Below are 27568 nucleotides of genomic sequence, written 5' to 3'. Positions count from 1 at the left end.
AGCACACTATCAGTCGGGGAACAAGTCTCCATTTCACACATGAACAGGCAGAGTTAATCTGAGGATCACTACAGCACGCTGCGTAATATCCAGTTTCTATTCTCATATTTTCCCAAAAGCCCATTGTTCTCCCCCCCACTGCTAATGCTTTTGGAAAATAGTTACCTTTCGTAGCCGGCGTGTATTTTTAGATAGGCTGAAGTATTCGCTTGTGGTCCAGGTAGTAAAGCCTGACTCCTTGAGACTCTTTTAAATTAACGGTGTGTATTTGTAACCTGTGTATGTGTGTGGCCCCTGTGTGTGTGTGTGTGTGTGTGTGTGTTTGTGGCAGGGTGCATTAAATGCCACTGCTGTAAGAGTCCCAGCTGCTGCATGTTTTATGAGCTGTCCTCTGAGGATATGGAAGCTCTGATCCTGCTTGTTTCCAGCAGTGTTTTCATCACTCCTGGCCACTTCCCCCAAGCTGTGTTTTTTTTCTCTCTCGCTCTCTCTCTTTGATGAGTGAGAAGGAAACGCATCCAGAATCAGGCAATATTGACAACACAGCCCCGTCTGTGGCTGCAGCGTGGCTCGCTGCACGGAGGCCCTACAGACTCCTGATTCATACTATTCTCCCATGCGCACTGCAGAGGGTGCTTTCCCCTCCGCCTAGGATCACCGGCCCACACCACTGAGATGGTGGATGACAAGGCTGAACGCTACACTGAATATCCCCCCCCCCCCCCGCTGGCTGCTCTCTGAAGCCGCCCCCTTTTTTCCTTGAACAAACACATTTCCAACTGGAGAACGTTCACTCAGGCCGTCTGTTTACAGTGTTACACATTGACTCGGGAGTTATGGCTGCGCGGTTTGCGAGAATGCTGAAATTAGCACGGAGGGTAACAAACAAAAAGGGAGATGTTATGCGTAAAATAAATCCTTTTGATGTATTTATTTCGTAATGACAGCCAATGGTGATGGTTGGGTGGCAGTTGGTAGTTAGAGGAGAGGCGTTTGCATGTGAAATAATAGCCCCTCCTAATTAGAGGTAATACCATCCTGTGGTATCTAGAGGTGGAGGTGTTTTTTTTTTGGCTCGGATCATTATAAGACGTTGAATGGAGGGATTGCCCCCTCCCCCCCAATCATCCTCCTCCTCCCACCATCTGCTCGAGAATGGAGCAGAGTTTGCCGACACACAGCTAAATAATTTAGGCGGAAAAAATGGTTTTGTGTACTGACCTAATGGCTTTGTTTTTTTGGGAGCTGTTCTCGAAGACATCCTTCAGTAACCCCGCCGGTCTGCGCTGTCTGTGTGAAACCTCAGAGCTGTCTTATCTGTCACTCATCTATTTATGTTCGTTCTTCCTCTGTGTTGGCACATCACTCTGTGTGGCACAGTGATTAGAGTAGCTGGAGGATGTAGGGCAACCGTATGAATACATTTCCTCCTCACCCACGCTCATTCAGACGACCAGTTGCAGTTGAACTGATGGATGCAATCGTTGCGCTGATCTTGGAGGAAGAGGGGGGGGGGGGGTTGATTGCAGGATATCAGTGCAAGTGGTGCATGATTGAGTGCGCAAATATAAAAATTCTCAAGAGTCCTTTTATTCTAACAGACGAAAAAAATCATTTCTATGCACATCTGACATGAAAGTGTCATGTAACTCTCCCCCCCCCCCTTTACAGCTCTGCTCCATTTTTATAGAGATACATATTTGAAGACACACGTATGACACCAATAATTTTAAGTGCAAGTCAGGGTTGGATGTGTCCCCAGTGCCTATTTACACCTCTCCTCAGTTCTACCTTTGGGTACATTTCCATTACAACAGCATAATTCACGGAAAAATTGAATCGTCAGTGCCTCTCGAGAGGTGAAAGACACAAGAAATCCTTTCAAATCAGGCACTTTATTCACACGGCCCACAAATCTACCGGGGAACTCAATCAAGAGACGCATTCATGATAGCGCTGTGCCTGCCGCCACATACCTCACATTCCCCTGCTGCTCTTATCAATGACACATTGGGAGAGGTCCATTGCCGGGCCCCGCTCACAATTATTCATTTCTCAAGAGTGCCTCGTGTAGAGGAAGAGGGGAAAAGGGTGACAATGGACAACCCTGGCATTTCCCTCAGGAGCTGTGTCTAAACACGACGGCAGTCGGAGCTGCCGAAATGGCCTTCAGCCCGACAAAAACGTGGCCGACCGAGAGGGGAGACCGTGTCTGGAAGTAACTGGTATTAAGGCTGCGAAATGAAGTCCTGCTCACAGACCCTGTACATAATGGACATCTCGGGCTGTGGAGCCGCCCCCTCAGGGCCCATTCGGGGACTAGAGGAGGATTTTTTGACTCGATGGAGGAGAGGCTTAGGCCCCGGAGCACACAGTCTGATCCTCGTGTCTGTGGTGGAAAGTACCTGTGGAATGTTGGACAGAGGATATGTTTGTCTTTGTGGATGTCGGTTTACGTTACAGAAAGACGGTAGTCTATGCTGGAAGATTTAATAGATTCTCTTAATGTTTTGAGACAGTGATAGTTTAATGTTGCACACGGTGTCATTTTCCATAAGAATCTGCTCTTGTGCAGCAGCCTTTTTACCGTTGGAGTCTCTAGGCAGGCTTAAATGTTGGAAAGCCCCAAGTTATCTTTTCTCGAGCACGGCTTTTACCGACTAAACTAACCCCGGATGCCGACTAAAAATAGAGCCTTTTGTGAGCACAGCTTTAGCAGAGAAGAAAAAAAGATGCGGTTACTCATCAGTGAATTGAAAAACAAGTGGAGCAGACAAGTGTCTCTGCCCTGCCAATGTGAGCTAAAACAGAGAGTGCCTCGGAGAATAAAGCGAGCCGTGATTGCACCAGGTAAGACAAAGCAGGCGGCGTGCAGAGACCACAGAGAATCCCTTATGAAGTGGCCTCCCCCTCGCCTCCAGCTGAGCCTTTCATTGTGCTGTTGTTTCTAGGGGCCTTTGGATGGCAGCTTAGATTAGATCGCACCAAGTAATGGATTGGAGCTGACGAAAACCCGCTGCAGCTCCGCATCACCGCAGCTAGGATCTGTCCACTGCCGAGGATCTGGCTGCTTTATTCGGATCAACTTGAGTTGCCCTCATTGTTAATAACCCTGTGTATATTCATGCTAACGTTGTTCTCCTCTAATCTGTATTCACGCGAGTATTTCATTCAATCCCTCTGCAAAGCTGGCCCTAAATCCTTGCCAATCACATTTTGCTACTTCATAATTCCCCAATTGAATATGCCATGAATGACCTTTTTTCCGTCTCTCTCTCTCACCCAAAACTGAGCGGATCACTGTGCTGGTTATATTGTCTTTATTTTCAATTTTGCATTTAATGTAGAAAATTCTAGTTTCTCTATTATTTAAAATAAAAATGCTGTTTGAATAAAATGTCCAGCTTTTGCGAATTTTAAATCCAAGATATTCAATTTCAAAAATTTGGCGGGATAAAAAAAAAAAGAAACCCTAGAGCTGTATAGGTACTCAAGCGAAGCGTGTTAATTTGGATGTTTATCCGTAGACATGTTTTAATTTAAAACTACAGAGACGAGGATTTGGGTAAATGTGAGAGTGATTGGAATGAATAAAACATGGGATTTCTTTTTTTTAAAGGCTGTTCGGGAGTGGAAAAACAACCAAAAAGAAGCTGTGTTTAGTAACAGAAACCTGCTGTGTGGCCATTGTGGGGGATGATGTGTTAATCGAGCCACAAACTGTGTGGTTTTTCAGGCCAGAGGTCTCATTTCTACCGCTTCGGAAAAGAGAAATGTATTTGAGCAGGGCCCCACTGGCTGCTAGTGCTTGACTCCATTGCAGTAATGTAAATGGTGGATTAGGTGACGTTGGCTGGGACGCCCTCAACCACCTCTCCAGCCACTGCTTCCCCCCCCCCCTTCTCTTTTCCATTAAGACAGCTGGTATCTTTCAAAGGGTCCCGGCCCAGTGATTGATGTGTAATAGCTCCGAGCCTCACCTGCCCCCTCACAGTGTTATTCATCGGCCAGGCAGCCGGCGCTGCTTTTCTACTGAGCACTTTGTTTCCCGGGTTGTGGGTGGAGAACCCCCCCCCCACTCTCACTCTCTCTCTCTCTCTCTCTCTCTCTCTCTCTTTCTCCTCCCTGTCAGCCATCAATACATTATGACTTTTCATTGCCACGGTGGCGCTACTTCACACTGAATCGCTCCTTTTTTTTTTTTTTTTTTTACTCCCTCAATTTGTTCGACTTCAGATTGCTCATGTATCTGCATCACACTGCAGCTGCTGATGTGCAACAAATGAACCGTAGACGTATTGTTAAGCGACTCGTGAAAGTTTGAACACTAATTATGACCAAGCGCATGTCCGTACGGGCAGTTTTTTTATGTAATTGGAGATCCAGAAATTTTGAATGAGGCAGTTGTGTGTAAAGTGTATCCAGATGTGAGCTAATAGCACCTAGATTGTTAAGATACAGTGGGTACGGAAAGTATTCAGACCCCTTTAAATTTTTCACTCTTTGTTTCATAGCAGCCATTTGCTAAAATCAAAAAAGTTCATTTTATTTCTCATTAATGTACACTCAGCACCCCATCTTGACAGAAAAAAACAGAAATGTAGAAATATTTGCAGATTTATTAAAAAAGAATAACTGAAATATCACATGGTCATAAGTATTCAGACCCTTTGCTGTGACACTCATATTTAACTCGCATGCTGTCCTTTTCTTCTGATCCTCCTTGAGATGGTTCTACTCCTTCATTGGAGTCCAGCTGTGTTTCATGAAACAGTTTGGACTTGATTTGGAAAGGCACACACCTGTCTATATAAGACCTTACAGCTCACAGTGCATGTCAGAGCAAATGAGAATCATGAGGTCGAAGGAACTGCCCAAGGAGCTCAGAGACAGAATTGTGGCAAGGCACAGATCTGGCCATGGTTACAAAAGAATTTCTGCAGCACTCAAGGTTCCTAAGAGCACAGTGGCCTCCATAATCCTTAAATGGAAGAAGTTTGGGACGACCAGAACTCTTCCTAGACCTGGCCGTCCAGCCAAACTGAGCAATCGTGGGAGAAGAGCCTTGGTGAGAGAGGTAAAGAAGAACCCAAAGATCACTGTGGCTGAGCTCCAGAGATGCAGTAGGGAGATGGGAGAAAGTTCCACAAAGTCAACTATCACTGCAGCCCTCCACCAGTCGGGGCTTTATGGCAGAGTGGCCCGACGGAAGCCTCTCCTCAGTGCAAGACATATGACATTCTCTGGTCTGATGAGACAGAGATTGAACTTTTTGGCGTTAATTCTAAGTGGTATGTGTGGAGAAAACCAAGCACTGCTCATCACCTGCCCAATACAATCCCAACAGTGAAACATGGTGGTGGCAGCATCATGCTATGGGGGTGTTTTTCAGCTGCAGGGACAGGACGACTGGTTGCAATTGAAGGAATAATGAATGCGGCCAAGTACAGAGATATCCTGGAAGAAAAGAGTGCTCTGGACCTCAGATTGGGCCGAAGGTTCACCTTCCAACAAGACAATGACCCTAAGCACACAGCTAAAATAACAAAGGAGTGGCTTCGGAACAACTCTGTGACCATTCTTGACTGGCCCAGCCAGAGCCCTGACCTAAACCCAATTGAGCATCTCTGGAGAGACCTGAAAATGGCTGTCCACCAACGTTCACCATCCAACCTGACGGAACTGGAGAGGATCTGCAAGGAAGAATGGCAGAGGATCCCCAAATCCAGGTGTGAAAGGCTTGTTGCATCATTCCCAAGAAGACTCATGGCTGTACAAGCTCAAAAGGGTGCTTCTACTCAATACTGAGCAAAGGGTCTGAATACTTATGGCCATGTGATATTTCAGTTATTCTTTTTTAATAAATCTGCAAATATTTCTACATTTCAGTTTTTTTCTGTCAAGATGGGGTGCTGAGTGTACATTCATGAGAAATAAAATTAACTTTTTTGATTTTAGCAAATGGCTGCTATGAAACAAAGAGTGAAAAATATAAAGGGGTCTGAATACTTTCCGTACCCACTGTACTTATAGAGGCTTACAGCGGCCCACGACATCAAAGGAGAACGGGCCGGCCCTCCATTTGCAACAGTTCAGGGTCCTGGTTGCTCTCGCTGGAAGAGGCTTATGTTACTGATTGGAGGGGAGTAGTGCTGCTTAGCTCACACACGGATTGTGGTAGCTCCCCGGATTCAGAGCTGTGCAATCAAATGGTACCTTCATCGATGTTTTCATGTTCCTCACACCTCCGAGTCATGCTGCTGGATATGGCCACAGGAGGAGGGGAGGGGGGGGGGCACAGTATGTATTTTGGCATACACCGACAGAGGTGTGTATCCGCATCGAGGTGTGTGTGTCCTTCCCTGAGCCCTTGCATCCTCTGTGTTGCGCACTAATGTGCTTCCTGCATATGCGTGCGCTGGTGGCCCAGTGGTCGCCGTGGTAACTCATCATTAGGTGATTAATGGGGCTGTGACGAGGCTGCGGTTTAATCAGGCCCGGTGTTTGTGTTGAAGCCGACAACAAGAGCAGCTGCCCTGTCAGTTGGTGTCTGCTCGTGAGATGACGGCACCCGCTGCTGAGGAGAGCCGTTGTCAAACACGCTTCATTGTGTGTGTGTGTGTGTGCGTGCGTGTGTGTGTGCACGCTAAAACCCTCTCCACCGTCCTCTTACCTTCTACTCTTTACATCCCATTCTCTCTCCAGCCTTTACAATAAACGCACGTCCCCTTGCAGACACGCTGTATAATTTCCACTCGAAGCAGAGTCTGCTTCACCTGGCTCCATCTCCTCTTCCCCTTCCTAATTTTTCACTCTCCCTCTCCCACCCTGCTATCACCACCATGGTAACGCGGGCGCTGATTGCCTGCTCTGCTCCCTCTGGGGGCTGTAATAACTATTTCTAGTTAATTTGTTGCAGTGGGGGGGTGTAAACACTGGCAGTAAATGAGAAGCCTCCTTTGTAGGCGCAGTGTGTAGTGGCAGTGTGGTGCAGACGGCGTGCTGCTCCAGCTTTTGCCCACTTCACTGTTTACGGAGGATTTCATGATGGCATGAGGAAGTGGGAGATGGGTTTCCTTTTTGAGTGAACAACAGTAGAAACTGGCAGTGGACCCGGCACGGCAAATGACTGGCTCAGCCTCTCTCCTCTGCCTCTCCTTACCCAGTGGATTGCTGTGTTCTTCCCTCCAGAGCTGTCACTTCACATTAACACAGCGGTGACGGGCAGAGGGTTGGGGTGCTGTCCAATATGCCAGAGTACACACACAAACACACACACACACACACACACACACACACACACACACACACACACTGCCACACACAGATGAGTAAAATTCAGCCTCATCACAGATGGTCTGCAGAAAAGCTAGTCGTTGAGTTTTATGCTGCTTCTCTCCCATTGAAGGCGACAAGCAGCGTCTTGTGCCGAAAAGCCCCTCGACACATTATCTCCGAGAAATTATATTGGCTGCCAGCCTCATCCTCAATGCAGCACTACCTCTCTATGCGTATTCAGTTACGACTCCCCTTAAGCTTATTGTGTTACAAATACTGTGCATGTAGCACTTTTCATTCTCTCTTTCCACTCTTTTGCCCTTTAATAACTCCGTTTTACTGCCTTTCTGAAAGAATGAAAATATGCTTGAGCAGGAAGCTATGAGGTTCTGTTCTTTGATAAAGCTACTCGGTGCTCTCCAGAGTATACATGGTCATGGAGGGGAGTGCCAATAATTACTGTGATGTTGAGAAGAGTCAGCACAGCTGCCTGATCTCTAGGAGCTAATCTTGTTTTTCTCCACCACAAAAGATCTCCTCCAGCAAAAAAAAACAACCTTTTTACTTAGAAAATGTTGCTTCCTTACTTACTATAAGGGTAATGAGTTATGCTAATTGCCCCTCTCCTCTTGTCCACAGCTTTTCTGAAACACTGGGGTTGTTGGTGTGGCCAAATTTTCCCTGGATTTGACTGGTAAATTCAGAAGACTGAAGCCCAGGCTCACAGTCTACCTTTCACGGAGGCCCAGCCGTGAGAGGACTGAGGAAGGCACGTGGCGGATCATGACGGCCGACAAAGAGAAGGAGAGGGAGAAAGAGCGAGACAGGGACAGAGACAGGGACCGGGACAAGAGAGAGCCGTCCGGTAAGTCCCGCCGGCAGGACGGGGAGAGCGAGAGCTCCAGGCCCCGGCGCAGTTGTACGCTGGAGGGCGGGGCCAAGAACTATGCAGAGAGCGACCACAGCGAGGACGAGGACAACGACAACGGCAGCACGGGCGGAGGAAGCGGCACGGCCGAGGAGGCCGGCAAGAAGGGCAAGAAGAAGACGCCCAAGAGGAAGTCGCGCTACGAGCGCACGGAGAACGGAGAAATCACGTCCTTCATCACGGAAGACGATGTTGTTTACAGACCCGGAGGTAAGTCCTAGTCACGGCTAATCTTAAGTGGGTATGCGGGTGGGCTGCACTCATCTGCATGGTCTCCATCAATCATCTCCATCAATCAATTTCCCAGTTTAACATCACAATCACTATATCCCACTTTGTTGTCAATCAGCTGTTTTGGGGGAAGAATTGAGACACATTTTGACTGAATCAAAGATGAATTCCTTTGTTCAGAAAGAAGCGGTCATCTCTGTTGCAATAAGCTGCTGAGGGAGTGCAGAGTAGCAACTCTCGAACAGCAGAAGTACTTCCTCGGGCTAGAGGCCAATACATCATACAATCAATTCCAAGTTGACCCACTCTGTGCTTTGTCTTGGCTTAAGTCAATAAAGCAAAGTGGTGCTTCACTGGATGATGTGATAGTGACGACAGCCACGATAATGATTTCATCCCAACACCGTCTGACTCCCTGAATGTATGCGATCTCCTCCGGGGCCGAAAGGTACTCTGGTTTCCTGTGGAGATGTTTGAGCTACGCTGCAGCGTGTTTTTATTCCGTCTGATGCGCGAGGCTAAAAGGAGAACCAACCTTTTCCGCAGCTGTAAACATGGCCTCTCTTTCACCTACTGTTTAGAAATTGGTTGTTTTAGAGAGGGGGCGGGGGGGGGGGATGTCAACACTCACTGTCGGGAAGGAAGCCAGACCAGCTAGTTGTGTGTGTGTGGAGTAGTGTGCTCTCAGATGCTGCTCGCTGCTATCCGCACTGCAAACTGAATCATTGCCGCCCGTGTCTTTCCGTTTATCTAGCAGCTAGCAAAAGGTCAAGTAGTGTGGGGGGGGGGGGGGTAGGAAATTACAACCAGTGTGTTATTGTCATTGCATTGTTATTGTCTTCTCCAACTACCTGCCCATAAACACATCCACCCAAACACTCCCTCCCTTTTCTTTCCTTTTCAAATACCAAAGAGACAACTTCAAGTAGGTGCAGTGAAACAGCCAGACCTCCCCACCCTACACTTACCGTCTAGCTGCGTAATCTTGTCGGCCAAATTATCTCTGTCTGCACCGGTATCAGTACAAGTACCTCTAGAAAGCATTAACCCAAGTCTCACTCTCTATTTCTGTTTCTCTAACTCTCAGCAACAGACTCCATTCAAGCATTTTTTGCGCCGCATTTCATGTTTAATAGAGAGAGCACCAGCGCTTTGTCTCATACTTAACCATGCGGAGAGGGGGGGGGGGGGGAGCGAGAGAGGGGGACGGAAGCAGTCAGTCACATCAATGAAACATTCAGAAGGCACATAAACAAAGTCGACCGTCTCAGTGGATTAGCCCTGCCGAATATTTATATTTCCACATCCGAGTGCACAAGCACAGCCAGTGTCTGGTTGATGGGGAATATTTATGTTTCCTGTCTTCTCCCTCAATTAGTTTGACAGGTCGAGAACAGAGCGGCTCGAGTGTCACAACCAGCCCTCCCTCCACAGAGACTGCTGCTGTTAGATTGCTTTAGATTAGGGATGAGCCAGGATTGGGTCGTCGGTGGGCCCAGCACCAGTACACTAGTTTGTAATTTACCTCCTATTGTCAATGTAGAAGATCCTCCACCTCAGCAACTGACCTGCTGTCTCCTCTGCTCATTGTTCAAGTGATAAGCTGTGTGTGTGTGTGTGTGTGTGTGTGTGTGTGTGTGTGTGTGTGTGTGTGTGTGTGTGTGTGTGTGTGTGTGTGTGTGTGTGTGTGTGTGTGTGTGTGTGTGTGTGTGTGTGTGTGTGTGTGTGTGTGTGTGTGTGTGTGTGTGTGTGTGTTTTCCTCCTGCTTGGTCATTGGTAGCAGCCTTCTTGCAATCAGATTTGATGCATGCAGCTTAGGCAGGCACAAAGAGCCTGCGATGGATTATGCTTTACTAAATGTTAAATCCTTTTATATCCGTCTAGTGACACACAATATGTAAAACTAACCACCCCTGGAGAGGGATTTACTCCGCCCCAGACATGGGGAGAGAGAAGAACTCGGTGACTGTAAGAGGGGCAGAATCAGAAAGAATTTGTGAACCAAAAATGCTGTTTTGATTGCTTTTGACACAGGGAGCTTTAGAAAAACATACAGGCCCGTGTCATCACATAAGACATAATAGGTACGCCAGTAGTGAAGCCGTCTGCACACTCCCAATCTGCAGCCACCTCCCAATCTCTCTGCTCAGCCTCTCTATCCCTTGAAGATGGGTTCAGGCGGCTTAGTGCACATCGATTGGATGGGTGTGCAGTCGGGCCAGTAGGTGGGCCTGCAGCTAACTGCAGCTCTGCCACTGCTTAAAAAAAAAAGGATGGAGGAGTGTGTCTGCAGCGGTGGCCGGGGGACTTTGTCCCAGGCCACTGGTGTGGTGGGCTGCTGGGGTGAACGGTGCAAACAGACATGCCAAATTGATCTGTGTCCTATGGCTGAGCTCTCACCCTTTTCCCCAGGCCCCGGAAAAAACCCTTCCACAGCCTGTTCTCCACACTCGTCCACCACCCCGCCCCAGAGTATAGATCCTCTCTCTGGAGATTATACACACTGCCATAGAGGGATCAATAGGAGACCAGAAGCAAGAACACGCGCATGCACAGGTCACTGATAACCACCATTTCTGCACGCTCACAAGTGTACTTCGACTTATATACATGCACACACCAACAAGGCATGCTTTTGCCAGTCATAGAGCCAGTGCCTATCTGTAAAACAGCACACTCCTGCAACACACAAAGACACAATACTGTCCACATCCCGGCTCTCCACTGCAGCAGGACTCTGCTTGGCTGCTGGCTGCCATAGCATGTCTCCTTCCTTCCTAACTGACTGGCTGGTTAGTCTGTTTAAAATGGAGAGAGCTAATGGAAACCACCTGCCCCCCCCCCCCCCCCTCCTCCACTCCACTCCTTCTGCCCTTCTACCGCAGTTTATGTCACACAACATGGCTGCCACAGCCAACCCTACGATAATGATGAGATTGAATCATGTCGTCGTAGAAGGCGAGCAGTGTATAATACGTATAATACAGAGAGATTGCAGGCTAGTCTGACAAAAACACCTTGTGTATATGAGTGTTGGGGGAGTTGGACAGCTGCCGCTTCTTGCCGCAGCCACAACAGAACCCTTGTGTGTGTGTGTGTGTGTGTGTGCGCACACAAAGTAAGCTGTGCAGCAGGAGTGTGTCTGACACACACATGTAGAGCGGGATAACCATTGAACTTGAATATAATTGTTTAAAAATGCTTCATTTTCAACATAATCTGGTGTTTCATCTACACAACCACGCATGTAAACCAAAAAACATTTCAGCATTTGACATGAATATTTGTTTGTTACACACTGGACTCGGAGCGGACCCCCTTCACCCGACAGGAGAAAGTAAAATAACCGAACGAGTTGCCACGAGCAATAAAGTTTTATTGAACAAGTGTTGCAACTGTCGCTGATTTGCATCGCTGCCGGTATAAATAGTTTTGATGCAAAGTATTTGCAGGCGAGCATTTCACATTTTCGCGTCTTGTTTTTTCCCTCACGCCGCCGGTTGGTAAAGGCCTTTTACTCTGGAGATATGAAAGCGTTGAATAATCCTAATCAAAACATCAAAGTTAATGTAAACAGATGATAAAATAGGCAAAGTGTCAATCCTCATTGATTGATGTGGGTATAATTGAATTCTGGGAACTTTATTTTTCACAAACAATTTAGATGCGAGGATAAAGGCTTCAAGAGTCTTGACATTTTTGGATTAGGTACCTTTAAAGTGCTTGGATTTGACTCTTAAAAGGCTGTGCGAACCCTTCATTCAGTGCCTTTAAAAGTGATTTGTAACGTAAGGTACCTCCCACAGAATTCCATCGTGGGTATACATTTGAACTGCCAATCATTTTTTACTTGAAGTGAATTTCCCTTCATAGGAATGCAACATTCAACGGAGGTCTGTTTTCAGTACGGGTCCTCTTGAGAAGCCTGTCTAATGTGGTGCAGTTATGGGTCAGATGGGTCACTCTGCACCGCGGTCTGGAGCTGGATTAGCATCGCGCATCCCCTGCTCCACAAAGACGAGCTGCAGATCAGTTTGGCTAACATGAGGGACAAGCCCTTGGAGTCGTCTCGCATTGAAACATAGCAGTGTGAATCTGTAGCCTGTCGCTAACTGAACATATCAATTTTTAACAAAAAGCCCTCTCTGCTCACCCATCTCTCCCCACGCTAGAGACTCTGGGAAAAGGGCTTTTTAGTGAAATCCAACCACCTGCCGACTGCTAAATGAGAAAGCGTGGGCTAGCCGGGAGGGAGAGGAAAGGAGGAGGGGGGGGGGTGTTGTCAAAGAGCCTCTGTTCTCCCCTAGGAGCCCAGTCAGCTGTAGGCCTGTCCTATTGTAGAAAGCCGATGGTATCGCTTGCCAGGTATTACCCACTGCCTCTCCAGTGAGAGGAAGGGAGCGTTATTGGGCTCGTGGATGACGATGGAGGAAGGAAGGGAAGTTGGGTGCCTGCAGGCCTTGACCCAGCAGGAAGTGGCCCAAGGCTGACTTGGTCATCAGCTGGTCCTCCTTGCAGAGAGCGGTCTGTGCTGGATCAGTAATGACACCAGTTCCCCCTCTTTCGCCAGAGCTCTCTTGGCCCTCTAGTCCCCTCACACCCCTGTGGTTCCATTATTGCATTCCTTGTGCAATTTAATTTTAGGATCAGTACGCTCTTGGGGGGGGGGGGGTAGCTTTGCTAAAGCTGTGCACTACTCTGCTGTGTGTGTGTACATTTGCGCATGTGTGCTCGTTCCCTGTTTGAGCCGAGCACCCCTTTTAACAATGCAGGTGCGTCCTGCCTTATGGCTAACACTTACCACCTGCTAACACGGCTTAGACAAATGCTCCTCTTGATTTAATAAGCCTGTTTGTGTCCCAAAATGTGCTCATCGTCTTACTGTGTTTAGCTGATCTCATTCCACAGCCCCCCCCCCGAATCACTGTTTACAAAACATTGGCATATATGACTGTGTTAAGACTTTTCCGTTGTTGGCGGCTCGTAAAAGAAAGCCAAGCTGATTTTTATCTAAGGACTCCCCCCCCCCCCCCCCCCCCATGCTGCTGAAATGCTGCAGCAAATTAAATATCATCTTATTTGCTTGATACAGAGAGAGAGGGAAGGACACGGCTCTTTTGCTGAGGCTAGATGTGTTTTAGATTAGGCATGCGTGGAAGCCATTAGAGAATGGCTGGCTGAACAATGAGCTACAGCTGAGTAAATTGCTGTGTGTGTGTGTGTGTGTGTGTGTGTGTGTGTGTGTGTGTGTGTGTGTGTGTGTGTGTGTGTGTGTGTGTGTGTGTGTGTGTGTGTGTGTGTGTGTGTGTGTGTGTGTGTGTGTGTGTGTGTGTGTGTGTGTGTGTCACACACGAGGTAACAATGAATATTATGTCTCTTAAACTCGGCGGTGACAATGTAATTGGAGAAACGGTGACCGGCAGGATCAGGTTTCAGCGCAGTGCTCAGTATCTTCACGATGACGTCCCCCGTGTGTCAAAAGCATTGAACTTTCCCTCGCTCTCTGTCTTTGTGGGTGGCGCGGCGGATTGTAGGGTGGAGGCGAGTAGAAGAAGTTAAACTTAACAGCTGCAAAGGGAGCGAGAGCGCTCTACTACAAAGGCCCTGCTGTGGCTCTCCCTCCTACGGCGAAGGCCACATCCATCCAACGAGCACACACTTCAACTCTAAGAGAAGGGCCCATCCCCCCCACACTGACCCCTCCACAGCTAAACCTCTCGTCCCTCCCCTTTACACTTCCCCACTTGAGCGAGGAGACCTACTTCCAAATGCACAAAATGGCAGGAATGTTTAACAAGCCCGGCAGACCCCGGAGGAACCGCGTCCCCCCCCCCCCCCCCCCCCCACCACCACCCAACCTCCCTGAGCGCCGTTGCCTCCTTTTTGGTTCAAGCGGGAAGAGTCCGAAGCATTAACCGGGTTTTAACTCCCACGTTCATTGGGAATCGTATTATAGCCGCTCTCAAAGAAATGCCCTTGAGGTAGTCAACTTTTAGTGCTTAGGATGAATTCAAAATGTGCTTTTGACGTTCGGAGAATAGACTCGCTCGCTGTCTGCGAATGATTAAACTAGATCCCCGTCTCTCTCTCTCGCTCTCTCTTTTTTGTCCTTCCCACCGCCTATCTTTTTCACTCCTGCTGTCTGTTCTTTACGCCTGTTGATGTGCTCTGGGGGGCAGACACGGAGATCTGGCCCCTCTAAATGAATGTGCCGACGAGGTGAAGGGACACTAAACCCTAATTCCCCCGATTTGACTCCTCCGAAACATGTCATCTCATTCAGATTAGTCTCTTTTGTTCTCGGCCCTCCCTCCCCCCACTCCCTCCCTCTCGCTCCCCTCCTCCCGCATCTCTGTCTCTCTCTCAACACACACACTGTGTTGCTCACAGATCACACAATAGCACTGATGGATATTTTCATTCATGTTATCTTGTAAATGACTTCCAGGGATGGTGTAGAGGAGGGAGAAAAAGGAGGGAGCAAGGAGAAGAGGGCAGTAGTGAGAGATATAATGCGTCACTCAGAGCCAGCGAGGGTGATAACCCCCCCCCCCCCCCCCCCCCCCCCCTTAGAACAGCTCATTCAGCCCACAGCAGATAACAAGCCCACCCTGGGGTTACACACACACACACACACACACACACACACACATGCACAGAGCCTCTTAAAAAAAACAAAGCCCATGATGTCACAGTCTCACTCATACACACCAGCCCCTCTACAAATGGTGTGTTGGGTGTCGGAGCCATTTAATGTCTTTGCCACCCCTCTTTTGCTCTGTAAGCGGAAAGATAAACCACAGCCAGATCGATAACTCTGTTGACACAAACAAATAAATAACAGACGACGGTGCCATCAGTCACTGGAGAGAAAAAAGCTCGCCGCTCATCTTTTGTTTGGGAAAGTGTGGCGTAGTCCTTCTGCTCAGCGTTAGTTTTTGGTGAAATGATCGGCAGCAGTGCGCGTTGTTTGTGCACGTCTTACCTTTTTTGACTCGGAGCTTACAGGCTGTCTTCATTGGTGCGAGCGTGAGTGCTACGCTCCGTTGCACCAAATGGCAGGCAAAGCCAGCCGCGGAAGCAGTCGACATAGCTTGTTGCATTGCTTCCATTTGAGCAGAAGGTCAATTTTTACGTGTGTGGTGTGTTTTTCCAATCAATTAAGTGTCTGTGGCTTTTGATTGCTTTGCCCAGTTGAGCAAGCAGGATCTGTCTTTTACTGGTTGTTATTTAAGCCAAAATAAATATATATTATTTTTTCTCCGTTTGATCACACTCCTGTTTTTATTTTTTGTGTGTTGCAGCTAAAAGCAAAAGTGCAAGGTGACTGGGAGACTATTATGCTAATTTTCCTTTTGTGGATTCAAATCTCTCTTTTTTTTTTCCCTCTAATAATTCTAACCCTTGGCTGTTTTTCTGGAAAGTACTGTGCCAGGCTTAGCCGTAACCATTAGCCGTGTCCCCCGCCTCCTCCTCCCTTTCTTCCCCACAGAAGTGGCTGTGTGTTTTTGTCCTCTGCAGCGTGAATGTTTTTGTTAAGGAGATGAGGGTTCGCGACCCGGCCATACCACCAGTCACATTCAATTTAACAGCACAGCCGGGCCAGGGCCACCTCCTCACACACACACACACACACACACACACACACACACACACACACACACACACACACTGTGAGGGGGCTGCGTTTAACACTCGAGGGTTATGTCATTTGGCAACATTTTTAAAACATGAGACGACAGAAGGTGAATTTTTTTGGGGGGGGGATTCCGCCGCTATGCTAACACAAAGCTAACTTGGCATATATCAGTGCAGTGACAGAAATTGTCATTTTTTTGTCGGGCCGCGTTACAGTGCTGACTCGTGGAATGGGGTTAAAGTCAGTATTACTCACTGGTGTATAAATGGAGTGGAACAATAACATAATTCCCCTTGGGTGTAATGTTTGCTTTGGAAAGGGAACCTTGTAGCGCTCCAAAAGTCCTTAATCCTATTACTCGCATTCCAATTGAATTTGACTCGAGGAGAAAAATGTCTTTTCAGCAGAGGTAACGGCACCCAAAATAATATATTACCGAGTCTGTCTGCATAGAACGTGAACGCTTTGGGAAGATCTTCTGCCAAGCTCACTTTTCTTTCGTTTCTTTTCTCTCACTTGCAGATTGTGTGTACATTGAAAGTCGGCGGCCCAACACTCCCTACTTCATTTGTAGCATTCAGGATTTCAAGCTGGTGAGTACATTTTCACTTCCTGTCTGTGCTGTTTTATCCCCTCGTGTCCTCGCACTGAGGGTCGCCGCTGATTCGCCCACCCACCCCGTGTGGCAGGGCATACAGGTGGAGGGTTGCACATTTGTGGTGCACTGTGGTAGTCTGATGAGGACGGACTACAAATCAGGAAGTTTGTTTTTAAAGGGTGATGTGGAAAAGAGAACCCGGCTTGAATATTAACCACCTTTGCTATCCACTGGCAGTGTAATAATGCTTGTGATGGAAATAAAGATGTTTGTCGATGCACTTAATTGATTTAATGAAGGAGGCCATCACCAGTTTTGAATCGATTTCTTTTTTTTACAGCCTAATGTGGCCAAATTGCCTCTTTTGCTGAACAAAGAAAGAAACGAGTTTTTAATTTGCCACTGAGAAAAGCTGATTCATCAGGCTCAGTCAGTTTAGTGAAGTGGCGCTTGTTTTCTCTGCAATAGGATACCTAAAATGTATCGCACACACACACACAGACAAATTGATATTCACACACTGCATTCTCTGTCTGCTAAAGTGGGGGAGGGGATTATATTGAGTTCACCCGACAGATCTGTCTTTATTCATGTTGAGGAGAAAGAAATGCAGTTAGATCATTTTCTACACCGTACTCCTCTAATGACACACTGCACAGCTTACAGCTACCTGCAAGCCATTCCAATTACCTTCTTTTTAAATCAATATAAGATCTTGAAGTGCTGTATTAGAGGTCATTGCTACCAAACAAGTGTTTCTTTTGACTCCGGAAATTTGCCGGTCACAAAGTTCCCCAAATGCGAACCTACCGCCTGAAGTCGGTTGTTTTTAATTGGTCCTTTGTCCGGTTTTCATCTGCCACATATGGAGCGCGGAGCACTTTGCAGTGATGTGCATTTAATGTAGCAAAGGCTGCTGGAATATGTAAGTGATGGGTCTGTGTTGCCAAATGAAGCGGCACCTGACCCTGCCGGAGCGAGCATCGCCCGTCTCTTAACAGATCGGTTGTCTGAGCAGAGTGCAAAAGGCTCGGTGAGGGGCGGCCGGGCCCCAGGGGACCAAAGTAATGGCTGCCAACAGCTAGGGCGATGATGTGAGGTCAGCTCAGAGGCCACCCACAACACTTCTGGAGAAGGTGGACTAGTGTCTGTATGTATATATGCGTGTGTGTGTGTGTATTTGAGGTGGGTGTGTTGGCACTTAAGTTTCATGTGTGAATACTTTTGTGCGTGAAGGGCAGTGTTTGTGTGAAGAAGGGTTTTTAGGGTGAGCTGGAGGCCTTGCAGAGGAGAGCAGAGCCGGACCCCACAGCAGCAGGGCTGTAATCGGATTGCTGCTATAGAGAGTGCTGAGGACGACAGGAACCCCTTCGTCGTGCACGCACTCACACACACACACACATACACTTGCACCTTGATTAAGAGTGCCAGAAGAGGTCTGGGGCAGAGATTGTCCAGGGAGGGGGAGAGAATACTGGCTCCATTAGCTGACCCCTCTCTCTCTCTTCACTCTTTCTCTCTCTCTCTGTGTCTCCCACTCTCTTCTCTCTCACTCACCCACCCCCCCCCCCCCCCCCCCCCCATCCATCTGTAATTAATGAAGAGCCATCTGCATGCCTGTATGTGTTTGAGCAGACTGTACCCATGTCCTCCTATGTTAGAACAACAAGCCCTGCTGGCTCTCTAAATAAGTACAGCATTTTCCAACAAGCTCACTTTGTCGCTGGGCTACAAATCACAAAAGATTGGCACTGTGTGTGTGTGTGTGTTAGCGATGGTCTCTATTCACTAGACCAGCACTAAATCCTATTTGAGGATGATAGCTGATTCAGGCTACAATTGCACACGTTGGTGCTCTCAATACTAGGGCACAGACCTTTCTGCTCTTTAGTCGGACATGATGGTCAGCGTAATCTCATTTCCTTCTCCTGCCACAATATATCGAAAAGGAGAAACAACAAGCGACTCGAGATCCATGGAAGTGCGGCACGCATCAGACGTCTACTTGTTCTCTTTATTTCCTGTCCTCTCATCCCTGCTTGCCTCTGTCTCCGACCCCCACCCTTCCGTGCCGTAAGAATTATCGATCCCCCCCTCCCCTCCCCTCTGTGTGGGGGAGCAGGGCTCCGGAGGCGCAGCAGAGGGGGAGGAAATCTCATTGGTCCCGAACCAAACAACCTCATCAATATTGCCCGTCTCACACCCTTCTTCTTTTTTTCTCTCTCTCTCGCTCGCTCTCTCACTCTCTCGCTCTCGCTCTCTGTGGCTCCTCCCTCAGTCTCACTCGTGTACTTTATCTAATGGCCTGTGAATCCAATTAGCGGTGTATAGAAATCCTGAATGCAGCTATCAATCTTTCCTGCCTCTCCGTGTCTCTATATCTTTTTGTCCTCTCACGGAGTGGACATGCTGCAATGTATGTGTGTTGTTTTCTTTCTTTAATGCTTCTGTACACACGGCGCAGTCATTCATTAATAAGACATGCAAAAAAGAAATTCCAGTCTGCAGCATTATTGGGGTCGTTTTGAACATTTAGTTTCCCCAGTTTGTTTACTCAACAATGCTGCCCACTGTGACCTCTGTGACATATTGATCCAGTCATATGGATTTCAGTCTCCGCCCTTCCCCCTAAAATGTCTGCCTAGAAACAGAGGTGGCCAGTAGGAGGCCATTTTAACCGTTAACGGTATTAAACAAAATCAGGGGTGGAAGCAAAACATCGGAATGCAGCCAGTTAATTATCTTTCATGCCCATGTTTAAATATTAACATGTAACAACAATAATTAAAATGATTTACAAGACGAGATCCATATTTCAAGCATTAAAACGGTGGCACCACAAGTGAAACACTGCGTATGATAGAACCATTCAACGTTAAAGGTAAATCTAAGTGAATCAGGGACTAGAATTGCAGCTATTGCTCCAAATGCACACAGAACTAGTCAGCAAAATGTGTCTTTTCTTCCTTCTGATGTAATCAATCAGGTCAATTACGGGCCAACAATCCTCCGGTGTGTTTTCCCACAAGGGCTAGTTTCAGTTTACACCCGGTGCCATGACCTTGTAATTTGTTTACAATCTATATTTGATGAGAGTAATGCAGTCAGCCTGCCGTGTGTGTGTGTGTGTGTGTGTGTGTGTGTGTGTGTGTGTGTGTGTGTGTGTGTGTGTGTGTGTGTGTGTGTGTGTGTGTGTGTGTGTGTGTGTGTGTGTGTGTGTGTGTGTGTGTGTGTGTGTGTGTGTGTGTGTGTGTGTGTGTGTGTGTGTGTGTGTGTGTGTGTGTGCGTGCGTGTGTGCGTGTGTGTCATTGTGTTGACATGCAACTTATGTGATGAACATGCATATATATCTGCATCATCACTCCACACACACTCTGTGTTGTTTTGAGAAGAGAACCAATAAGGGACTGAGCTGTGGACAATCTGCAGCCATTGAGCCCGGCTTCACCGATCCATCCTGCTGTTCTTACCTAGATTGTCTCCTCAGTCTCTATTTCTCTCACTCTCATCTGTCTGCTTCGACACTTCATCCCCCCCCTCATCCCCACTCCTCTTTATCAGCTGTCACTCACCCCCCCTCCCTCCTCCCATCCCATGTTCTAGTCATTGTGTCCATGTCCTCGACGCTGATTGACCCCCCCCCCCCCTTGCTTGTATCTAACCTCATTTGCTGTTATTGGCCAAGTCAGCTGTGTTCTGTCCTCCCTCCCTCCCTTCCCCACATCCCTCTCCCTTACTCCCTCTGCTTTTTCCCAGAGTCCCCATCTCTCTCCCTCCTTCACTAATGGAGTGATTGCAGCGTTCTCCCTCTGGGAACGCAGGATTGAGGAGCCCAGTACGCCAACATACCCACCCACACACACCCAGTCTCTCTGCCACACACACACACACACACACACACACATCTCTGGATCTCCCTGCTTATGGACATTTAATTAGATGCCTTGTACAATGCAATTATCGTGCCAGGAGTCCAGCTCATATGTTGCAGGCCTGATCAGCTTAAAAGGATGAGGGATTTTCTTTGTCATATAATCTGTGTGTGTGTGTGTGTGTGTGCTTGTGTGCTGTATCCAGTGATTATCATGTTGTGTCCCTCATATTGGCATCAGTTTAAAATCACAGTGTAAGGTCATAACCATCTCCAGGTTTAGTGCTCTGTTTGCACTCTGAGAGGTGTGCACTTGAAAATGTGCTCTGATGGAGTGTGTTTGTTTGGGCTTCCAGCACTCTCTATAACCTTTACTCATATTAACTCTTTTAACTGGGAACTTTCAAATTTACGTAAAAATAATAAATAATCTTACAAAAAAAGTATCGGCTGCAATTATTTGTTTAGAAATGAAGTTCGGCTGCAATTGAGATTTGTTACATGCATCCCAGATGCTCACCCAGCCGCGTGCACTGAGCTGCATTTAGGAACTATTTGACACAATCTCCGTGTGACGGGTGGACTTTTCTGGTGTTGTTGGGAAAAGATGTCACTTCGTTTGTGTTTTAAAATGTGTTGAACTGCTTAATGGGGAAATCCCAAACACTTAATTAGCAGATAGTTTGGAAATAAAATGATTAAAACCAGTTTTCTACATTTTTACTTTGTATTGAAACATATTTTTAGGACTATAATTTGCAGTTATGTTTTAATGATGCTTAATTTATCTATTTGTATTTATTTAAGTACAATCCAGACTTAAAACAATGGTGCAATATTAAAATCTCCTACACTTCATGTTATATTATAAAGATACATGTTTAACTTGATGTGATCACCTTCAAAGATCACAATAATAACATCTAATAAAAAGTAATTTATTACTTATGAACATGTAGTTCTCAATGTGTAACCAGATCATGTTCACTGTCCATGTGTATTACAATGCGTATTTGTGTTGGATGGATTTAACAGCATAGCTTTCCCTGTAGTCATGTAAACACACACACACACACACACACCAAATGTTAATTGTATCCCAGACAACTGCATCTTGATGCCTTTAGCTGTTGCTTATCATACAACCCTTTTAAAATGCCTCCTATTCAAAGCCCATAATTAAAAATCTTTGATAAAGATGCAAATATATGTGCATAAATATGGATGCTCAACATGAGCAGTTATTAGGTTTTCTGTGGACCCAGAGTACAGTCCTAATGGAATCCAAAGTGCTGAGAATTAGCTTAACAATGAGATCCACTAGCTAATTAGCTTGCGGCTAGCTTGTCTGCGCTCATTCAGAATCAATGCAAAACATGTCACTTGATGTACAATGTGGCATTGGTAAGTGGAGGTCCCTGGCATCCTTCTGATCCTCCCTCAGATTTCTGTAAAGCTGCAGTCACAATGTGCGCTGTGATGCATGCAGCGGGGAGTCAATGAAAGGAGGAACGTCAGCTTGTAACGCACAACCGCTGCGTCTCCTCCACCAAAACGTCTCCGATTGGCGCCGAGCCGTCGAGATGATTGCAGAAGGTTGACTAGATGGGCATCACTTGTGTCTCGTCACTGCCTAGAAGGCTGAGTTCCCTCTTTTTATCTCCCCCGTTTCTCCCTTCACGGCCACCCTCCGCCCCCTCCCCCCCATTGAACATTTTGAAATGCAATTATGGATCAGTGAGCACCGCCATCAGTCGCACTTCTTGTTAATATTTATCGAGTAGAGCAGCAGCCGCTGCCATCTCTTGAGAGAGAGCTGTTTGATTGAAGCATTCTGCCTGTAATGTTCCCCATTGAGTAGCCGCCTTAAAGCAATAGAACCGCAGCATAACGGCTGCTAAACCCTGAACGGATGTTCTTTGTCACTCACCTACGAAAGGGAAAACAGACCAGAAAATTGCTGCTGATTTTTATAACTGTGGTTCGGCTGCAGCAGGTTAACACGAGAAGCGGAGTGTTTTTTATTCAATGTGAACAAATCAAATCGTGTTCAGATTACCTCCCATTTATTTGACAAATAGCCCCCCCGCTCGCTCTCCTCCCCTCACAGTTGGTTGTGAGCAGACACTGAGCAAAAGATTGTTTTTTTTACTGCTGCTCTGGCACTATCAGGTGACTTTCCCCATTATGACCGTGTTGATTAATGCTCCTCGATGAGGTATGCACCCCCCCCCCCCCCCCTCTAGAGCCACGGCACACTTGAAATTTCATTGAGGTAGAGCTATAAATGCCATTCTTTGTGGTAACATTAGGTCTGTTAGCTGAGGTGCCGGGGGTCACTCGGTGCAGCAGCTGCTGTTTCTGTGCGAGTATGTTTCTTAAGCGGACACAATCTGCGAGGCTGACGAGCGCGAGTCCTCCTCTGGTGTCGGTTTGCAAGCGCTGTGCTTTTCTCAAATCGGATGGATACAGGCACGCGTCTCTCAAATGGCTACACAGCTCTGTCTCTCTTTGGGGAGGCAGGTATGATTGATTGTCCACAAGAGCGCAGTGGGGAATAAATACAGCAATACAAATGCGAAGGTTGAGATAACAACATAGTGCAGGGAGGCTGTATTCAGCTCTGCTTGTGGGTATAAAACCAAATCTCCCCTCCCCCCTGGCTCCTCGCCTCTGTTCTCCCCCGTATCCCCCTCTTTTCATCTTTTTGGACAGATAACTCTTTTTTTCTCTCACCCTCACTGCCCTCCCTGTGCATTAGCTAAATGCTGCTATGGAAACTATGTGCTCAGCCAATGGGATGCTCTCTTTCTCTCGGATAGAAGATGGGAGGTAGAGACGGACTGAAATCAAAATGGGGTTCTGTGTGTGTGTTTTTATGAGTGCTGATTACCTTCCCAGACGTAGAGGGTGCAGCCTGTGGATAGTGGGGGTTGGGAGGGCTGAAGGGCCGGGCTAGCTAGCGGCCGTAGCATTTTCATAAGACTCTTTAAAAGCTCAATCAATAGCCACCTCTTTGACCCACTACTGCTAAATTATTCAGCAGAGAAGCCTTTTGCCCACTCTTGACGAACATCTGAAGCGAATCCACGGCGCTCTGGCATGGAGCACTGCATTTTTATCTTTAAAGCAGGAGAACAAACAGGCAGAGACATCTTCCTGCGCTCCGGCGTTGATGAGAAAGTGGTAAAACAAAGACGCCAAGAAAAGCAGGTATATTTGAAGCTCTAAAGAACCTCAGGACTCCCAACCTGGTCGTTGTATATGAAAAATAATGACAGGGGCTTTTAAATGACCCGACCAGGTCTGCCTTTGAAATGGAAACAGGCGACTCCTCCATAGGGGGTTGCACACTAAATTAGAGGTTGAAAGGTCCTTTGAAGTATGCAAATGCTCATAGTGTCTAACAATCACTGGGGCTCGATGGTTTCCACAGTAGATACCAGAGAACTGCACATGAGGCCCTTCAGCACTGTGTGTGTCTCAACAATTATTTATAGCCCTACATATAAGCAAATGTATGGGCTATTGCTGTAATTTATGTGATGTGATTATATCACATTTTGTAGACTTTTTTTCATTTCAATAAAAATGATTTTTTTTGGTCTTCATCTCTCAAACACTTATGGAAAAGTAAAATACAACATTTGGAAATACTGGCTGCAAGTTTGAGGGAAATTCCACATCTTGAATTGTTGTTGGTGTCTCTCCTCTCACCGTTTTAATGCACAGGCTTGTCGGGGCTCAAGACCGATGGCCGCAACAGCAGCCGTTTGTGTTTTTACTCTGACACAATCTGCAACTTTATAAAGCAGAAGTATATCTGACTGAGATCTGTTTCTCTTACCGACTGACGGGTGAGAGGTGACTGACACATGTAAAGAGAAGGTGCTTATCTCTCTCTCTCTCTCCTGTCCTCTGTCCGTGTGTGTGGGAGAGAGAGTGTGTGTGTGTGTGTGTGTGTGTGTGTGTGTGTGTTTGTCAGCCTGCATATGCGTGCTCATGTGTGAGAGAGATTACTCGGCCTAAAGTTTGTTGCCTGTACCTTTTGGTGACGTAATTTCTGTAGTGCAGCTCTAGTCGGCACACAGACAGTAACGAAAAATACACGCACACGCACACACACACACACACACACACACACACACACACACACACACACACACACACACATGTCGTCAGTGTGGGAGTTCTTCAGCTTGCAATTAGTCACAGCTGCAAGTCCAAAGTAAGCACTTGAAGAACAACCTTAAAAACTTGTGGAAGAACTGATTTAATCAGACATTCATTGTGTTGTAATTCGTTCCCGTGCGTGCAGCTCAGCGTAATCAGTGACCGGCTCCTCCGCCAACATTGAGAGTCTCTCCCCAGCACATCCTGCTTATAACAGTTCAATTATAACACTGTCAACATGTGATGGATGTAGTCTTGGCAAATTATTTTTGTGAGAAACTTGAGTAAAAGCAGTTGTTTTAAGGAGCTGTATTCACAGAAGTCTAAAATAGATATTAGAGAACTGTTTAAGTGCTTAACACTAGCTCTAAGTAGCTTATAATACATAATTAAAACTACCAATGCCAACATTTTATTCCTTTTACTCAAAGCAAGTAATTAAATAAAAATACAATCGTTTATTTCCTACTGTTTTGAATTAAGTGTTTTTATGCAAACAAACAAAGTAAAAAGATAACATTTACACTTTTTGACGTTTACACTGACTTTTAAAATAGTTTTCGCGACGGCTCTGGGCTGTCAAGTAGTATAGTTCTTAGAAAGGAAATTAAAATCAGCAAAAATCACAAGTGGCAGGTCAGATTTAAGAAAAATCGTAAATGGGAATAGTCCAAGAAAATTGCAATCAGTGCATCTTTAGTGTGTCTCTCAGGAGTATCGTGTTCAGAGCAGAGTCTCTCGTCTCTGCCAGGCCACCCAGCGCTGAGTGTAGTAACCAGACACTAAACACATTTGCGTGGATTGGTCAAGCTTTAATTGGATTGGCCTCTGCTTTGAAAATGGACGGCTAATTTTACCCCACCTCCCCGTCCTCGCCCCCACTCTACGTTTCCACTTCCCTCCTGCTGTTATTTTTCTCCTTTCCGCCCTCCACTATTCCCCGCTCTCTCAGCTTAAGTGGGTATCTGGCGGGCTTTGCCACTGGTTCGCGGCTCAGCTCAGTGTAATTTCCACCTTGTCCAATGTGTGACAAGCCAATAAAAAAAGAATGAGAGAGAGAGAAGAGGAGGAGGGGCAAGAGGGTACCGCTGTGGAAGTGGAGATTTACAGTGGTATCGAGTTCACACGCTTCTACCAGGGCCCCTCTCGTTCTCCGTTAAAGAACACATGGTGCAAATTAACTCTCACCAGTCGAGAGAGAGCACAGCGAGGAAGGAAAGAAGGAGCAAGGGCATCGGGCAGAGAGAGGAGCAGAGGAAATTTGGGGGATTGCTGTGAGGTCTGAGGAATGTCGACACTTTGTACCTCGGAGCCCGCTGCCTCACACGGCCCTTAAAACAACAGCAACATCACCACGGGCTGCCACCTCCAGCAGCTCATACAGACCTCCTGACTTTGTGCGTGTACTACAGCTTGACTCGCCAACTAGCTTCATCTATTCTCCATCTTTGAGCGCTTGTTGATCTAATGCAACGCAACCGGCTCGCATGTGCTCATGCTTTGATCATGAAAGGGGGGGAATATCACTCATGTTTAAGAGCTCTCGTGTGCCACCGCGCCAGCACAATGCCGTCCAGTCAGTAAACATGAACAAGGAAACCGTCTCTTAAACCTCCAAACCAAAGAACAAGAGTTTTATCAGTCATGCAATCGAGATTTAGACACAGGAGGGGCCTCACAACCAACGAATGGGAGTCTTGAAGGGCTCACAGCTCTAGCTTTTACTGTTAAATCAGGATTTTTACTCTGAACCGTAAAATGCACCATATCCCCAAAGATTTACTCAGCACAGCCTCGCCTTACGCAGAACAAAAGGTATCTCAGTTACTGCAGAGAAAATATGTAACATTTAAAAAAGGACAGGTGGGTTTTTCTAGATTTTGACCGATGACAAATGTGGACTGTTTTTTTTCCCTGGGACACAAGAGGAGTGTGTGTGTGTGTTTTCTGTACGGTGCGTCACATGTCCGCCTGCAGTGGCTGCGACTGGTGTTGCGCGTGCTTTGATGGGCCGGTCTAAATTGTGTTTGCCTGTCTTGTCACCGCCAATGGATCACATGGGCCGAGGGGGAACCACAGCTGGGGAGGGGCTTGGAGACGCTTCACCACACATGCACACACACTTCATTTATTCTGTGCATAGGTGTTTGTACATTTTCGTGACTTCAAAACCACACACAAAAACACTACACACTTCATTATTCTTGCGCTGTGTAACCCCCCCCCCCCCACCACCCGAGTCTCTACCGTCTCCTCAATTCGTCTGCTTGTTTCGCAGCACATACCTCTGAGATTTTATGCCACTACCAGTTGATTTCATTGTTGCCTGGATCTTAAACCGTGCACTGTGAAGCCGCATAAACACTATCTGTGATAGTGAAGACATTTCCTGGCATCAAAGGGCTGAGCTGTGCGATCCCCTCAGTGGCTGTATTCATTTCTGCTCCCGCCACGCTCAAACGCTCTTTGTTCTTCTCTTTATAGGAATGTACTTAACAGTTTGGCAGTGTTGTGTTTGTGAACAGAGGCGCCTTTGTTCCAGCAGGCAGTTAACGCTTGTGAGCAGAGGGAGGAAAAGTCTGCGTTATTAAGCCTACTGTTAAATTAGCCTAAGCACTATCTTAATGAAATGATTAAGAAAATACAGACCTCCCCTTAGTCCCCCCCCCCTTTTATTTTTTTGGTACAGCTGTCAAATCCCCGTGTCTTTTCTCCAGCAGCTTCTCCTCTATCCCCGTGGCCGCTGCCGTGCGAGGCTATCTATATTTGGAGCTTTGTGACACGTGCTGTATAATTTCCTCATCTTACTCGCTCCGGAGCTAATTGAAATAATCTGAGCATTTTTATTTT

General features: G+C 46.9%; 1 protein-coding gene across 2 annotated transcripts in view; it reads left to right on the top strand.

Annotated features, from left to right (window-relative positions):
• The window catches only part of rerea (arginine-glutamic acid dipeptide (RE) repeats a), an 88333-nt gene that overhangs the window by 10014 nt on the left and 50751 nt on the right, over positions 1–27568 (top strand). For both annotated transcript variants that reach the window (XM_079273830.1, XM_079273829.1), the window contains exons 2-3: positions 7918–8416; positions 16599–16669. In XM_079273830.1, coding sequence (XP_079129956.1) covers positions 8062–8416; positions 16599–16669 — 426 coding nt within the window. In that variant the 5' untranslated portion in view covers positions 7918–8061. The remainder of the gene's footprint in view (positions 1–7917; positions 8417–16598; positions 16670–27568) is intronic.

This window comes from Melanostigma gelatinosum (assembly GCF_949748355.1).
Source record: "Melanostigma gelatinosum genome assembly, chromosome: 8".
In the NCBI taxonomy this organism is placed as follows: Eukaryota; Metazoa; Chordata; class Actinopteri; order Perciformes; family Zoarcidae; genus Melanostigma; species Melanostigma gelatinosum.
Note: the sequence above shows the minus strand (reverse complement) of the source record. Positions and strands in the feature narration are given on the sequence as shown.